The following is a 17,470-nucleotide window of genomic DNA, read 5'->3' as shown; positions in this document are numbered from 1 at the left end:
TATCAATACCCTTCATCTTAGACTGTCTACTGCACTTGAAGCAGTCAGATCTGACAGTGTCATCTGTAAAGGTTCACCTAGCAGCCATCTTGGCATTCTACCCAGGCATGGATGGTCGATTTGGTCTTCGCTAGCCCAATGGTAGGTCGTTTTCTCAAGGGCCTTGACAGGTTATACCCTCCAGTCAGCCATCCGAATACAAACATGAGATCTTAACCTGGAGAGCACCAGGTTAATGAGACCTCCCTTCAAGCCCTTAGCAACATACTTGCTCCTCTACCTCTTGTGGACAGTAGCATTTCAGGTGGCAGTAACTTCAGCTGGGATGGTGTCTGGGATCAAAGCCTTGACATCTGAACCTCCATACCCAGTCTTCTATAAGGTCAAGGTCCAGTCGCAGCCTCATTCAGCCTTCCTGCCAAAGGTGGTATCTCAATTTCACACAAGTCAGGACATCTTCCTCCCAGTGTTTTGTCCTAAGCCACATGCCAACAGCAGGGAACAAAGACTTCATTGCCTGGACATGAGGCAGGCTCTGGCCTTCTATATTGAAAGGACAAAACCATTCTGGAAGTCCTAACCAGCTATTCGTTATAGCAAACAGGATGAAGGGCCTCCCAGTATCATCCCAAAGAATTTCATTGTGGATCATGTCCTGCATTCGGACTTCTTATGACCTGGCGGAAGTGCCAGCTCTAACGCTAACAGCACATTCTACAAGGGTGCATGCCTCCTTGGCTACATTCCTGGCACAAGTCCCTATACAGGAGATTTTCAGGGCAGCGACCTGGTTGTCGATCCACATGTTCACTTCACTTTATGCCATCATCCAGCATGCCAGGGACGACGCAGTTTTGGGCAGAGCAGTGCTTCAGTCAGTGAACCCTGAGCTCTGACCCCTCTTCCAATGGTCTGCTTGGGATTCACCTACTTGGGATTGACATGATCAAGCACTAGAAGAGGCAAAAATGGTTACCTAGCTTCTCATAACTATTGTTCTTCAAGATGTGTTGCTCATGTCCATTCCAAGACCCATCCACCTTCCCCTCAAATTGAGCCTCCAGCAAGAAGGAGCTGAAGAGGCAGTTGGTTGGCAGGGCCCTGTATGTGGCACCTGGAAGTCGCAACTCCAGGGGGCACTCAGGCCAACCTGATGGGTGCTGCTAGGGGAAAAACCTTCCGGTGACTATGCACACAGCGTGCATACACCTATTTGGAATGGACATGAGCAACAGTTATGAGAAGATAGGTAACCGTTTTTTACTGACAGAAGTGCTAGTGTAGACATAGCCTTAGATGCCCATCCTGAATACAGTGGAGTAGGATCTGTTCTAATTGTGCCCTTCATGAGAATTACTAGTGTGGTGACTTCATTTAGAAGAACACTCTTGCTTTGCCTTGACCTGTTTTCTTCCTGCGCTATAGCAGCGACATCAAGCTGGCATTAGGATGTTACATGGTTTTTGCTATCAGGGATTCTCAAATGATTTCAGTGTTGTCCATATCTTGATTACGCTTTGTGGACCTGTTCCACCCCCTTATGATTCCATAATATCCCTTTCGCCCCTGCGCCAATTACTGACATGGAAAGTAATATTGAGGAATATATTCATATGTTTTATCAGTCTTGAAATGTGGCCTAGCTGCTAGAAGTGAGCCAGCACCATGGGAGGAAAGTGGGTTGTTCAGAGACCACAGGCTGAGAACGGCTGAGCTATGTAATTCCTATTTAAAGTCATTTGGCATCACATGGCTAATAATCAGCACAAGTCTTTGAAGATTTATGGGGTTGTATGTCCCAAGCTCCATTTTTGTTGATGTTGGTTTTTTAAGGCCTGTTTCTGTCCTGTAGCGTACAAGGAGAACTCTTAAATAGGTATCTCCCCAATTATTTATTTATCTCCTAGATCTGGAAGGGACCCTGAAAGGTCATTGAGTCCAGCCCCCTGCCTTCATTAGCAGGACCAAGTACTGATTTTTGCCCCAGATCCCTAAGTGACCCCCTCAAGGATTGAACTCACAACCCTGAGTTTAGCAGGCCAATGCTTAAACCGCTGAGCTATCCCTCCCTTCCTCCCTCTCCTTGGAATATATGTTCCTTGAGCAGCTCATTGAGACAGTTATATTGCCTATTTCCTGGCCCCAGGGTTTGCCTGGCTTATCCTTAGTCTGATGCACTGTGCTAATGTGTATTTGAAGGGTATTAAGAAGCTTATCAGACTCAAAACAGGTATCCCCATTTCTTCTGTTCCTGGCCTTGCCAGAAGTAGCTAGGTTATACCTATGGATAGGATACAGGATTAGAAAGGTGAGTTCTGTGTGAGCCTGTGGATCTGTTTTCACCACCTCATTAGACTTTTATCTTTACTAACCATCCAGTTATCTTTCCATATCCTTAAATGTGCATAACTCTGAACTTGTCTGTCATCCCCTCCCCCCTCCCCGCCCCCCACACAAACATACATCTTCATGAACAGTTGCTTCAGTAGGGTCACCCAGCTGTGCTGAGTGAGGGGAATTGAGGACAGGGTTTCCTTCACACTCTGGGGCTCCCCTAGCGCCTGCTCACACCACCCCTCTCCCACAGCACAAGTTCCCTCCAGCTTCCTTGCTGAACTAGATTTTAGTTCCTTCCCTCTTTCTCTAGCTCCTAAATTACAGTGGCAGGAGGAGTGTGTTCACTCGCTCTGTAGGGGAAGGTACATTAGGGAAAGAGCTAAGGCTGAGCTGTTTGTTCTGAACTGAAAGCAGTACACTCAGGATTTGAAATGGAGTTTGCCCCTATATGTCACGAGCCTCAGTATGAGGGACCTCAATAGCATGTTCTTTGGTGTAACGTCAGCAGCATTTACCTTAAATCACATACCTCTTTGGTGCTAGGTGCCCATTCTAGGGACCACATTGGCTCAGGATTAATGCAGGTTGAGCAGGCTGTTGAGACTGGTGCAGTGTGCTTATTTTTGCATTCTTTGCAAGTTCTTTCCAGCTGGAGAGTCAGTGCCACAAGGTGATACTAATTTTGCATTGTCAGACCTTGTTTGTATTGCAGGAGTGTTTTTCCTGATGTATTTTCACTTCGTTGTTTTGCTGTTAAGATGCAGCTAGGTGATTTGTGTAGAAGCTAGGGATGGAGGCAGTCAGTGTCTTTACATATACGCTGCATGTGGAGATGAGCCACTTTGTTATCTGTGTGTACATACACATTCTTTCTATCCAGACTGAGGCCATTTTAAAGATCCGTGCCTAAGTCCAGTGTGTGTGCTGATTGGTGGGAGGATAATTGCACTAATAGCAGATGATAGCTATAGTTGCATTAATTAAGCTACTGTTGTTTATTCAAGACAATACTGTAATCTAGAGAGTGAGGTTTCTAGATCATGTCATACCACCAATAGCATTTTAAAATAAAGCCACCCGCAGCATTGTTTCTAGGACGTTTCCATTTTCTTTTTGATGCATTTCAAGGGGAAGTCCACTCACATTCTTTTTAATAACCAGAAACCTCTTTTTAAATCCCCCCCTGCCCCCCCAACCCCAGTGCCATGCTTTAGCTAGTTTTTGTAGGGCTAGCCTGGGGTGAGGCTGTGCCCTGTTATATGGGAGATCAGGGTTTAGGAGCCAATTCCAATCACTCGTTCATAAGTCTGATGTGGGCTGCGAGGGCTGCAGTGGCAACCCACTCAGCCTGGGCAGATAGCATGTCCCTAATGCTCAGCAGCCAACATCTTTTTGGTTCATTGTGGCAGCAGAAGTGTTGAACTCTAAAAGGAGTCCTGGGCAGGCTGCCTCAGCTGGAGCATTGGGGGCTGCAGTGTTTTGAAAGCAGAGGGTCTCTTTAGCACTCAAGAAGGGAGGCAGAGGAATCCCCAAGGGGATTACATGTAAAACCTGAATGTGGCATCATGATCTTGGCAAATGTTCAGTTGAAATCAACACTTACTGCAGTGTCAAATTTGAAATGAGCTCTCTCCATCACACACACTCAGTTGGTAAAGGTACAAATTTCTTAAAACATCCACTTGGGAATGTTAGGCTGTCAAAAATGATTGGGTGAGTTGACATGGAATCAACTAAAGACCTTTGAACATTCTGTTCCTTTAGCAAGCATGTGTGGCAGCTTCCACCATCCACAGCTGGTCAGCGTCATGCTGGGCGTTGGCCAGAGGGAGTCACAGTGATGATAGACACCTACTGGAAAACCAGGTCTGAAGCTTGAGGGACGATTAGTCAGTCCCAGCTCCTTCCTTTAACCCTCTAAAGTGTTAACCATCACGTGCCATGAATGTCATTTTTTGTATTTGGAAGTAAATGAAATGAGTTTATGTAATCCTTAACAGGTCATTAAAAGGAAGGCAAGTGCTCTGTGCGTGTTGGACACCAGCATAATACATCCATTTATCAGAAGCAAATGATCTTCTCTGAATAAAAAGTAGTTAACAGAGAAAGCAGGCAGGATAAGGAAAGGTGGTATAAAGCCTCCTGAATCTGAATTGTGAAGATAATCTCTATTCCTGACGTGAGCAAATCTCGAGGAAAGCATTGATAGGGCAGGTCCTTGGGAAATCAAGCCAAGAATTCCCACTTTATAATTCTGCAGTGAAACTCCCTGTCAAGATGTCTCAGAAGGCACAATCCTGTTCAGCTGAGGGAGCCTTAAGGGCTCTTGCACTCTAAAATGTGTCCTTAGGTTAACTTAATTTGGGGAATGTTCAGCATTGTTATGGTGTCTGGGTAGCTGCCTACTTCAGGTCACACTATAGAAAAGAAATAACACAGAGCAGCCCAAGCGCTGAAGGTATCTTCCTGCCACTGTGTCAATATGGGATATTTTTGAATCCCAGGGCATGGGGATTAAAGCATGCAATTCCTATTGGTTTTTATGGACTAATACTATGCACAGTGTACTGGAAATGTTCCCATAAAGTCCTCACTGAGTCAGAAACATGCTCTGCAGCTGTGAGGCCTCGCCTCAGATCTTGGTTGTACTAACCACTACTTGATGTCCTCCTCCCACCCCGGGGTTATAATCCGTTGTGGAACTTGTGCTGTGCCAGGCCTCTGGCTCTGGTGATCAGGCACTGCCTGAGCTCCATGGCAGGTCAAGGAGTGCACAGTCAAACAGGACACTGGTAACTTCAGCTGACCCGAATTAACCACAGATGGCCCTCATTAAGGTAGGGAAGAGATCCTAGAACTCAAGTTGCATTAGTCCGGAACACCAGTGCTGCATTTGCATTCTAGAAGTAGGAGTATATGCATCTCAATGCGCCCTGAGGGGCTCTGCTTAACACTTCTGTATCTTACAGTGATGGAGAGGCTCTTGGAGGGAATCCTATGGTAGCCGGTTTCCAAGATGATCTGGATCTAGATGACAAAGTGCCCAGCAAACCCTCATTGGCAGCAGAACTTGTACCAAGCAAAAATATTACTTTGTCAAGTGAGGAAGAGGCGGAAATGGAGGATGCTATGGTCACCATCGTGGCTGATGAAGACATTGACGTGGACTACGAGACACAATGGTATGAAGGAGTATAGTCTACTAGATAAAGTAGATAAATCAAAATAGATCAAAATGATCTTCTCTGAATCTACATTTGGGAGTTGGGAGATGTAGGTCTTTTTTCAGTCCTGCCACTGACTTGCTGTGACCTTAAGCAGCTCACTTAATCTCACTGAGCCTGTTTTCCTAGCTGTAAAATGGGGCTATCTATGCCTCACCAACTTTGCAAGTGTTCACAAACTACAGATTCTCTGATGGAAGATGCTGTGGAAGTGAATAGTAGTATTACTAATCACCATCCACATTTTTCAGTTTGGATGGAATTGTAACACACAAATGCAGCCAAAGGGCTAATTTGATTTGTCATATCAAGCAATCCTTCCCCAGAGTGAGAGCCCCTCTTGATGAGGGAGTGGCCCAGCCTTCTTCCAAAATTTGAACAAGAGAAGTTGGGTAAGCTGTTGGGCACTTTTTCATAGTGGGTGTGGGTGAGTCTCAAGCCTCACTGCTTAGGACACAGAGGGTGCTTGTGATGCCCTCTCTGTGCACCAAACAAGCAGCACTTTGGCACAGGGAGAATGGCAGTGCTGCTGTTGCTGGAGAATGGAGCCCACAGAATATTGTGTAAATTGCATGGAAGATTGTGTGCAGTCATAAATAATGCGACAAGGCTTGGCCCACAAGCAAATGTATTGATCTCAAGTATGTGTCCCCTCAGGGATGTCTGGGCTATCTTTCAGCATTTGGCTTACTGCCAGAAAGATTTCCAGGGTCTGAGTGCTTTGTATAAAACCTATAAAGCCTCATCACTGCTTAGGTGTAAATTAGAGAAATCCCCTAGAATAGGTTCACCTAACTGGTTAGTTACCATTAGTCACTTTGCTTCACTTGTGCAATGTGGGAGATGAGGAGAGTAGACATGAAAGAGTATAGAAAAGAGGTGGAGCCTCTTGGTTTTCCTTGAACACTGTCACTATCTGAGTGTCATAAGAAAGATAACGCATGTGTTAAGATACCACCAGTCTTGCAAGGGCTCACAGTTAGTCCTGGTGAAAGAGCATGCAGGAGAAGTGGTTTGGAATGAGCTCATAGGACCAAAGCCATGGGTTCCAACTTGCTAAGACTGTGACTGTATAAATCCTCTGCCTTTAATCCATGTTACTCTCTCCTGTCCAGTGCTGCCTCTTTAGAGGATCTGAACAAGGAAATATTTGTCTAGATAAACGCTGTTTCTAACTCGATCAACTAGTTTTGCTTCCTCCTTTCTGTATGATCAGGGAGGCCTCAATTGTAATGGAGAAAAATCTTAGTCAGGCATTAACATTCCACTGCCCCTGCTGGTGTCTGGCAGATTCCATCTTCCTTACTCCAGTGGTCCAACCCTCTGAAACAGCCCATTGGGGCAGCTTAATTGTGTGGTGGGACCCCTCCTGATGGATCCAAGGCAGACAGTTCCCTCTTTGTTTCCCCCACACCCAGCTCCTTGTGACTCAGTGGGCTCACAGCCCCTGCACAGCTGGGATGTGATGGGAGGGCTCCAAGCTCACCCTTTCATGATTGTTAGAGTTGTAGCTGACAGCTTGTTTCCTTTTTTAAAGGTCTTCCAAAAATTCAGTGAAACCACAGAAGAAAGCCTCTTCCACCAAAGCACCTGACCAGAAGCCTCCAGGAAGCTTGCCTCCGCATTCTGGATTTGAGAAACACATCAGCACAAAGCTCCCCACAGATCTGCCAGCTACTGGAGCTGCTGCTCCTACAGCTACAGCATCAGTCCAGGCACAAACGACCACTTCCCAGAACAAGGGCTCAGCTTCCAAACTGAAGGGAAGCAAAGAAGAAATGCCTGAGGAGTCTGACAGTGATCATGAGGGACCAATAGCCACCCAGATGCTCTCATTTGTGATGGATGACCCGGACTTTGAAAGCGAGGAGTCTGATAGCCAAAGGAAGAAAGTGGTAAATAACGTGCATGTGTCCCTGCTTTCTAGCTCAGCCTAGAAGCAGCAATGGAGTGATGAGAGCTCTTGTCTGATCTTCTAGTATCCCAGGAGTAGCAGCTGCAGGATGAGGATTAAACAATCTGAAGAGCATTATTGTTCAAACACAGGCCAGTAATGTTCTTCTCATTGCTGAAGCTGAATGATAGCATGTCTCAGTTGCATTTTTAAGCATACGGATTAGGGCTGTCAAGCAAGTAAAAAAAATTAATCGCGATTAATCACACCATTAAACAATAATAGAACACCATTTATTTAAATATTTTTGGATGTTTTCTATATTTTCAAATATTTTGATTTCAGTTACAACACAATACAAAGTGTACAGTGCTCACTTTTTATATTTTCTATTACAAATATTTGCACTGTAAAAAGCAAAAGAAATAATATATTTCAATTCCTCATACAAGTACTGCAATGCCATCGCTTTATAATGAAAGTTGAATTTACAAATGTAGAATTGTGTACAAAAAATAACTGCATTCAAAAATAAAACAAGGTAAACTTTATAATCTACAAGTCCACTCAGTCCTACTTCAGCCAATCTCTCAGATAAACAAGTTTGGTTACAATTTGCAGGAGATAATGCTCCCCACATCTTGTTTACAGTGTCACCTGACAGTGAGAATAGGCATTTGCATGGCACTGTTGTAGCAGGCATCGCAAGATATTTGCATGCCAGATGCACAAAAGATTAATATGTCCCTTCATGCTTCACCCACCATTCCAGAATATATGCATCCATGCTGATGATGGGTTCTGCTCGATAACGATCCAAAGCAGAGCGAACCGACATATATGTTCATTTTCATCATCTGAGTCAGATGCTACAAGCAGAAGGTTGATTTTTTTTCTTTTTTGGTGGCTTGGGTTCTGTAGTTACCGTATCGGAGTGTTGCTCTTTTAAGACATCTGAAAGCATGCTCCATACCTCATCCCTCTCAGATTTTGGAAGGCAGTTTAGATTCTTAAACTTTGGGTTTAGTGCTGTATCTATCCTTAGAAATCTCACATTCGTACCTTCTTTGCATTTTGTCAAATCTGCTGTGAAAGTGTTCTTAAAACAAACGTGCTGGGTCATCATCCGAGACTGCTATAATATGAAGTATATGGCGGAATACGGGTAAAACAGAACGGGAGACATACAATTCTCCCCCAAGCAGTTCAGTCACAAATTTAATTAATGCATTATTTTTTTTAACAAGCATCATCAGCATGGAAGCATGTCCTCTGGAATCGTGGTCAAAGCATGAAGGGGCATATGAATGTTTAGCACATCTGGCACATAAATACCTTGCAACGCCAGCTGCAAAAATGCCGTGCAAATGCCTGTTCTCACTCTCAGGTGACGTAAATAAGAAGCAGTCCGCAGTATCTACTGTAAATGCAAACAAACTTGTTTGTCCTAGCGATTGGATGAACAGGAAGTAGGACTGAGTGGACTTGTAGACTCTAAGTTTTACATTGTTTTTGAGTGCAGTTATGTAACAAAAATCTACATTTGTAAGTTACATCTTCACGATAGAGATTGCACTACAGTCCTTGTATGAGGTGAATTGAAAAATACTGTTTTTATTTTTACGGTGCAAATATTTGTGATAAAAATTATAATATAAAGTGAGCAGTGTACAATAAATCAATAAATTTGAAAATGTAGAAACATCCAAAAATATTTAATAATTTAAATTAGTATTCTATTGTTTAACAGTGTGATTAATTGTGATTAATTTTTTTAATTGCAGTTAATTTTTTGGGGTAAATCGTGAGAGTTAACTGCGATTAATCGACAGCCCTAATACAGATTATTCTCAGTAACTGCAGATAACCTCTGAGCTCAAGCAGCCACGTGGAATGTATGAAACCCAAATGCTGAGGATTTTTCATCTGGAGCTTAGTGTACTAAAGCTTGGCAGGGAGAGAATGGGGAAAGTGGGGACAGGGAGAGTGAATGTGTATGCACAGTTCCCTGTTTTCAACCCAAGAATTGAAAAGCCATGGTGAAGTTGTGTTGAAACCTTCCTTTGCTTGTCAAAGCCTATTGAAGTCCCAAATGCCATTATAGAGGGGCAGTCCAACATACAGCTGAAGTTGAGGTATCCATAGCATATCCACAACATTGACAAGATAGGCTGCTGCTGCTCAGCTTTAACATAGGGGCGACCTGCAAAAGGCTGCCTAGATCAGAGAGGACCTGGCATCTCCTCCAGGCCTTCCTCCATATTAAAGATGAGGGAATTCAGTGAATTCTTTGAGATCCTACAGTTCGCTGTTGTGGCCTTTACCGGAGCAAATTCTGGATGTCCCTGCCTTAGTCCACAGTAGAACCGCTATCTGTACAGAAACAACTCGCCATGACTGACTGTGGAAAGCAGCTCCTATGCTTGCAGACAAAGTACTGTATACTGAGCCAGTAACTGAGAGGGCTCCTGTAGAGCTGGTTTGGTGTGTTCACCTTGCGGCATGGTTGTGTGGGAGGAGTCACTATCCTAGTTTGTCCATGACCATGGCCATGTATCATACTGGCCTCATTCAGTAACACTCTGTTCTCTTAGCATGGCCGGTGCTCGCCATTTCACTGTAAAAACAGTGGCTTTCTGAGCAAGGTTGATACTCCTTGTGCCTGATTAGACAGCAGGATTTGCTGGGAAGTGCTGTGTTGTAGCAGCGTCAGGGAGATATTCGTCCACAGAAAAACTGTTCCTCAGTGCACGATGTTTTTGCCAGGTTAAACAGTGAAAGAAGTTGTGCCCCCTCCACTAACGGGGAGGGCTGCATATAGAGCCGGAAAGGCAGTTCAGCAAAAGAGGCAGATCACGTTTGGACTACTGCTAAGAATATTGTACAGGAACAAAGTTAACTCCTTAAGTGTCAAGTGGCAGACATGGTGAGATGTCTGTGCTCCAGGATTGGGGCACAGCTGTCTCCTTTTCCCCTCTTGCAGGGTGAGAGGAGCCTTCTGAAGCTTTACCTGGCCCCTGCAATTTTCCAGCTTTCAGCCTCTGCATCATGGGAGCTGCAGCTCCCTCTTTCCTTGAACAGAGGGGTTTGCTCCAGCCCCATGAAATGATTCCCCTGGGTGCATACTTTCTTTTGACCCCAGGATGGCATGTGACTCTGCCAGGGCACAATATAGGTTTGAGTCCATTGTATTTGAAGGTTTTCCAGGATGGCAGTGCCTGTTTGTGCAGTTGGTAAGCCTGATGCATCTGGGGCTCGTGTTAACCCCACAGCAGCAAGAGGCTGGCCTTTTGAGTACAAATGTTAAGCACCACAGGGCATTTCACACCAGAGCTACAGTTCCAGTGCTATCTAGGCACTTCCATCGTGGCATAAAATAGTATAAAACTGTGACAGCTTCTTGAAAATAGCTCAGTTCTACCACCCCTTAGCTCCCCTTTGGAGAGCAGAAACGTATCCTAAGTAGAGAGGAGATGGGGCTTTTGCTTGAGCAATCAGTTTAGACTCCTTGGTAGCTGAGATTGGGTCCATGACGTGTCTACTTTCATTCTCTAGGGTGAATTCCCAGTCCGGGAAGACCCCTCTGACATCTCCGATGAAGACACCTCGTTAGCCAAGCCTCCACAGCCCATGAAGCCTACAATCCACTCCTTCAAGCTGAAAAATGACTCTGATCTCTTTGGCTTGGGTTTGGAAGAAACAGGCCCCAAAGAGAGCAGTGATGAAGGTAAAAGTAGGTCACTGAGCCACTCCTGACTGTGATTGTCCTGCTGGGTTTTTACTGCACTGAATAGGTCCAACGTTAAGCAAATCAATTCTGTATTAAGTAAAACACCCCCGACTTCACCCAGCACCCAGTGTGAGCATTTAATGAGCTTTGCCAAAGCATAACGAACTTTCTTTCACTTTCTCCCATGCCTGCCCTGGCTAACCTCAGCTGGGGGAGCACTTGCTGATGCCTTGGGAGAGACTACTGGGCATTTTCCTGCCCTGCTAGAAGTAGGGGCACTTCTTGAGAGCCTTTTCTTGAGATTTCCTGTCCAGTTTTGCGTGCTTCAGAATCTGTGAATCCGAGTCTATTATTGTGGGTCCTCCCCATCCCAAGAGCCAATCGTAGCTTATGCAGAGAGGTTTCTGTGGATGGACTGGCATTACCACATGACTGTTTCCTTTTGATCTGCCTGGGAAGTAACCTGGAATTATGGGACGTTAAAGACTCTTCATGACTGGAGGAGGGTGGGGGAGAAGGGATTTGACATTGATTGATTAGTTGTTCTAAAATTATGACTAAGATGTCAAACCCTATTCAAGCTCTATCAATAACTCACATGTAATTTTGCCTTGCTTTTAACTGTTTGATTTCCCATAACCGACGCTGCCCTGTTGTGTTGGGTCTGATAGATTACTGATAATGATGGAAGAGGCCATGCAGTTTGGTGGTGTGAATCAGGATCTCCCCACCATTCAGCTCTAATGCACCATATACAGTGTCCTCCTTAGCAGCAGGAGAGCAGGGCTTTTTTTGTGGAAAATGCATTATTAGCCATTTAATTTTGTAGAGAAAACAACTTTTGGAGTTTTTTGTTTGAACAGATAAAGAAAAACATCCTTCCAAGGAGAAAAAGAAGAAGAAGAAGAGCAAAGAGGTACAGCATCATTCCCTGGTGTAGACTCCATCAGCATATTCTCTGCCAGTCAGCCAGAAGGGGGCTGGCGTGCTACAGGGAAGTGTGGCTGGCTCTGTTAGCGACTGGTTTCTCTTCCATATTCCAACCCCGGAGAGGCAAGGGGGTCTGCAGTCCCCAAGTCTCCAGGCTATTAGCCGCTTTCCAACTTACAAGGAAACTTGTAGAACTTAAATTTAAAAGTTAAAATCAGAGCTGTAATGCACAGGATTTAATTGTAGAGAGTATGCCTATAGAACAGACAGCATATGTGCTATATGGAAACAAAATTCTCTCTCAATTTCAGCAGTGTCCAAGAAAGAATAAATCTTAAGAGCTAACCAGAGATCATCAGCAGATTTGTTCTTCAATGAGGTGCATCATTTCTAAACTTTCCCAGCTCTGTGTAGCTCAGAAGCTTCTCTCTCACCAATGGAAATTGGTCTAATAAAAGATATTGCCATACCCACCTTCTCTCTCTCAACTTGTTGGCATTCTGACTAGCCGTCCTTATCTGACAGGATGGCTAGTGTAAACCGAACATTGCTTCACATGCTCCCAGTAGATAATATGTGACAGACTCAAACCAGTGGGGTACAGAAGTCTGGTAGAAGGCAAATATACTGGTCACTGGGTGAGTAGTTTTCTGTTCCCTGAGTGACCAGAGCAGGGGCTGCACTAGAGTAATCAGGAACCTGCTAGAACCAATTAAGGCAGACAGGCTGATTAGAACACCTGCAGCCAATCAAGGCAGGCTAATCAGGGCACCTGGGTTTAAAAAGGAGCTCACTCCAGTCAGGCAGGAGGGAGCCAGAGGAGAGGAAGTGTGTGAGAGGAGCTGGGAGCAAGAGGCACAAGGAGCTGAGAGTGAGAGGCTGTGCTGCTGGAGGACTTAGGAGTATAAGCGTTATCAGACACCAGGAGGAAGGTCCTGTGGTGAGGATATAGAAGGTGTTTGGAAGAGGCCATGGGGAAGTAGCCCAGGGAGTTGTAGCTGTCATGCAGCTGTTACAAGAGGCACTATAGACAGCTGCAATCCACAGGGCCCTGGGCTGGAACCTGGAGTAGAGGGCGGGCCCAGGTTCCCCTCGAACCTCCCAACTCCTGATTAGACACAGGAGGAATTGATCCAGACTGTGGGGAAGATCACTGAGGTGAGCAAATCTGCCAGGACCCACCAAGGTAGAGGAGGAACTTTGTCACAAATAGCAGACGGTTCCGACATCATTAACCCCATCCCTCCTAGATATTGGACTTTATTCCTTCCATATAAAATTCCCATGATAGATAGGCTTCCTCCCTAGGATCCCACTTTCAGAATGATGCATGATGGGTTACTGGTGCCATTAGAAAAAACCTTCCTTAATTGCCTTTGCATCTTGCAGGAAGAAGAGAAGTCTATAAAGAAGAAAAGCAAACACAAGAAGTGCAGGGAGAAGGAGGAGAGCAAAGATGAGAAGAAGAAAAAGAAAAAAAGAAGCAAGGAGAAAAACAATGAGATAGATGAACTGGAGGCCTTTCTGGGAGGAGGAGCCAGCGCCAGCAAGCAGCAAGGGGGCGGGGACTATGAGGAGCTCTAGGCCTGCAGTGGGTACAATCAGCGGACTCCATTGGTTGGTGGCTGCCTCCAACTCTCCATACGAGCCACGCCAGGACGGGTACAGATGTGTAAAGCTTTGGCTGTCTGCCATAAGTACTGTCGAAACAGAGATGGTGGAACAAAAAAGCTTTACATCTGTGTATGCTGTTCTGGTTCAGTCGTGTGGAAGGAAAACAGCCGTGGGATACTAGAGGAAGATTTGAAGGTTAAAGGTCATGGTATGGTATCATGGCAATGAGTTATCATTTCCTCCTACCAATGTCTAGCCCTCTTTCCTTTCTCCAGAGAGTTCCAATCTGGTAGTTGGCATGGTGTGGGGAGGGAAAGGTGAGTGGACCTGCTCCCACCCCCACCATATTCCACTGCTGCACCCCTGAAATTCCTGTTTTAATAAATAAATGAATGCAGCAAAACATGCCACCTGAATGCATCGTGCTGTCACCTTGTGAATAATCAAGTCTTTAACTTTTTATCCTTCCTATTTTTTTAATGAGAAAGGTGTTATTGGCCTTTGCCCCATAAGGCAATTGACAAAGCTTTAAATTAGCAAAATATCGTCTTGGCTCTTAATGAAGCAGCTGCAGGTCCTGAAATAAGACTGAGTATAATTTGGGGATATTTCTGCACAGCAGCTTAATTAACCCTGTGGTGCTGCTTTTGGAATCCATGTAGCCTCATTGATTCCTATGGCCCCCTTGTCTCTGGCGCTACATGTAAGCCGCTGTGCAGTTGGGAAGACAATGTAAAGTTATCTTTGAGAAAAGAAACTAAATTGACACTTTCCCTTAAACACTCCCTGGCACCCCAGCCTTGAATTTGAATACACTAGCAATTCAGCCCTACAGCACCTCTCAGGGACATGACTGCTGGATGGAAATGGAGATACCAGAATTTCAAGAAAGTTTACAGAAATGCGTTAGCATGGCAAGGTGTTCGCTTCTCAGGGCATGCTGTAAAACAAAGGCTGCCTCTGCACCAAATGGGGAAACCACTCGGGCTGGGGAGAGGGTCCCTCAAGTTCTGCAGACACTGAAAGCCATGTTTACTAGGTCGCCTAGCACTTAGTGCGGGGCACTTCCTTCCCCAGAGTAGAGTCCAGAACCTCCTCTTGTCACATGAGCTTTGAAAGCCTTTTAATTTTGGCTCTGATATCAAAGAACCATGTATCAGTGCATGTTCAGCGGCATAGGTCATGGATGGTTATTGACACCTTTGCCCTGCCATTCATGCCTTCCACTATCTTGGTGAGTGCCCCCCTCCACCCTCCCAATCTTTAAAGAGTTTGTTAATACTCAAAGACAACGAGGAGTCGGGTGGCACCTTAAAGAGTAACAGATTTATTTGAGCATAAGCTTTCGTGGGTAAAAAACCCACTTGTTCAGTTGCATTTGAAGAAGTGGGTTTTTTACCCATGAAAGCTTATGCCCAAATAAATCTGTTAGTCTTTAAGGTGCCACCGGACTCCTCATTGTTTTTGTGGATACAGACTAACACAGTTACCCCTCTGATAATTGTTAATACCCTATTGTGCTGTATTACCTCTGAGGCTCAGCCCTGGGAAGCCCATTTACATTTTTGTGCATTTATTAAATAGCCCATATTCGTGTGGGTTGTTTTTATCTTTTTAGTTGTGAAAGGTGGACTGTCTGGAAGAGACGAGATGAAATCCAAACTCGGGTTTCCTTCCACTTCCGCAGTCAGTGGGATACTGCTTTGGATCCATCCTCACTTCAGAGTTGCCTTGAACTATAGACTGTTGCTCCATTTTTTTCCTGAGAAATGCACTTGTAACTTTCTATATACAACAAACTGGGGTCTTGCTGCATGAGCAGAGTATCATTTCAGGTACGTTTTCCATTAGCAGTTGCCTGGTCAAAGTATTTTGTTTCATGTGACCCTTTGGAGAATTTGCATGGAACATTTCAAACTTCACGCACTAGGGAGGAATACCAGATTGCAAACCAGTTTGCAGCCTCTGCTCCAAAATGGAAACAAGACATTTGTGCTACAGCTGGCCAAGTGTTTCTGAAAGTTCTTCTGCTCTGTAAAGATTTTGGATCATGTTCCATTTTGCATTGGAAAACCTAGTGCACTCCATTCTGACTATAAAGCTCTCTATTGTACACAACTGCCTCTGCACCTTTCTTATGTACACAGCTTAACTATTGCAAACACTTGCTTGAACTCAGGAGACTGCATGGCCTTCCAGGACAGTTTCACAAGAGGAGAGTGCTCTCAAACCTTCCTGATGACTTAGCTGTTTCTTTAAAGGGATCCTGTCAGGGACAAACCATAGCTTAAAAAACAATTCCTTGTGTGTTTAGTAAACACCGGAAGAAGATTGTTCAAGTAGAAAACTTTAAATAATCTGAATTCTTCTCCCCTTCTGTGGTTTGTTCAAGTATTACATTTGTGTCACCTGGGCTGCCAGTAATAGTCATTGTTTTTGTTCCTGTTTATAGTTACTTCCTAGATGGTTTCACTTTCCAGCCAGTACAAAGCCGCACCATCTCTGTAAATCTCATCAAAACTTTCTACTGGGATCCGTCAAATTTTATTTTATTTTAATTTTTTGAGGGGGCAGCATTTTTGAGATTTTCCGAAACCCAAACACTGGCCCAAATTTGACTGACATGGTCCCTTGTATGTTCCTGAGGGCCTGGATTTCTCAGCCCAAAACAGTCAGCACTGGAATGGCTGGAACAAAGAATAATGGTAGTCATTGCTTTCCTAAATATTCCTCTAAAGAGAAATGGGCCTATAGAGACGACCCCCCCCCCCAGCAACCACACACACACACACACACACACACACACACACACACACACACACACACACTCTCTCTCTCTCTCTCTCATGCACACACACACACCTTTGAAGCAGCTTTGAGGAAAGCTGGCCTTGTGTTTAATTAACTGGACTGGGATCCGGGATTGGGGTTCAGTTGTTGTCTCTGTTGCATTAATTGGAGTCTCAGTTCTCCCCCTGTAGGGAGTGGATGCTCGTTCTCTCTCACGGGGAAGATGAGAATCAATACTGAGCACCTTCTAAGTATTCATGATACTTTGGCGAATTCAGCCTCAGGAGTAGCCCTTCATCTCTGAAGTCTAGTGTGCCAGGAGCTTGTGTTTGGAGGCCAGCTGGGGAACCCCCACCGAGAAGCTGTATTGCCGACAGGATTGTTCCACTCTAACAAGGTGCAGTGGCCCATGTTGATCCAGAAGACATTTGCTAGCCTGTAACTGAATTAAATCCCTCTTCCCCAGTTCTCTGAATATGCACCTAGGAAATGCCCCAGCTAGCAGTGTGGAACATACAGGATTATGCCTGTCAGAGGTTAATCTGTGGACTTGGCTTTCTCTTTGAAAATTTGTTTCTGCGGGTTTATAGCTAGCACCTCCAGTATGCAGCCTTTGGATTAAACGAAGCATGGAGTAGCCATTTGTGTTAGTGCGGAAGTTTCTGCAGAAGCACATTTACTCTAGCTTTGGTTTTGTATTTCAGGAGGTGGCAATCCACTTGACTTTTGGATGGCAGGTAAACACAATCAGCCAACTCATCGCTGGTAGAAGCAGCTATTTGTTGGAGCCAAAGCCACCCCAGTCTGCATGTGGATTATGTCTTTTTTTTAAATTGCTGTAGATCCATTTGTTGTTAAACTACATGGTAACACTATATTTTTGTAGCGTGTCAATTGAAAAGGCAAATTTTCCAAGCAGGACAGTGGCCATTCTGGAGCCATTATCCACCT

At 44.8% G+C, this 17,470-nt stretch overlaps 1 protein-coding gene across 3 annotated transcripts in view; it reads left to right on the top strand.

The window, feature by feature from the left end:
- Positions 1-15,847, top strand: part of RABL6 (RAB, member RAS oncogene family like 6) — a 112,487-nt gene extending 96,640 nt beyond the window's left edge. For all 3 annotated transcript variants that reach the window (XM_050926497.1, XM_050926495.1, XM_050926496.1), the window contains 5 exons: positions 5,307-5,519; positions 7,099-7,456; positions 11,011-11,182; positions 12,049-12,101; positions 13,505-15,847. In XM_050926497.1, coding sequence (XP_050782454.1) covers positions 5,307-5,519; positions 7,099-7,456; positions 11,011-11,182; positions 12,049-12,101; positions 13,505-13,699 — 991 coding nt within the window. In that variant the 3' untranslated portion in view covers positions 13,700-15,847. The remainder of the gene's footprint in view (positions 1-5,306; positions 5,520-7,098; positions 7,457-11,010; positions 11,183-12,048; positions 12,102-13,504) is intronic.
- The last annotated feature ends 1,623 nt before the right edge of the window (positions 15,848-17,470 follow it).

The sequence above is a fragment of the Gopherus flavomarginatus genome, chromosome 17 (assembly GCF_025201925.1).
Source record: "Gopherus flavomarginatus isolate rGopFla2 chromosome 17, rGopFla2.mat.asm, whole genome shotgun sequence".
NCBI classification, from domain to species: Eukaryota; Metazoa; Chordata; order Testudines; family Testudinidae; genus Gopherus; species Gopherus flavomarginatus.
This window is presented reverse-complemented; position numbering and strand designations above follow the sequence as displayed.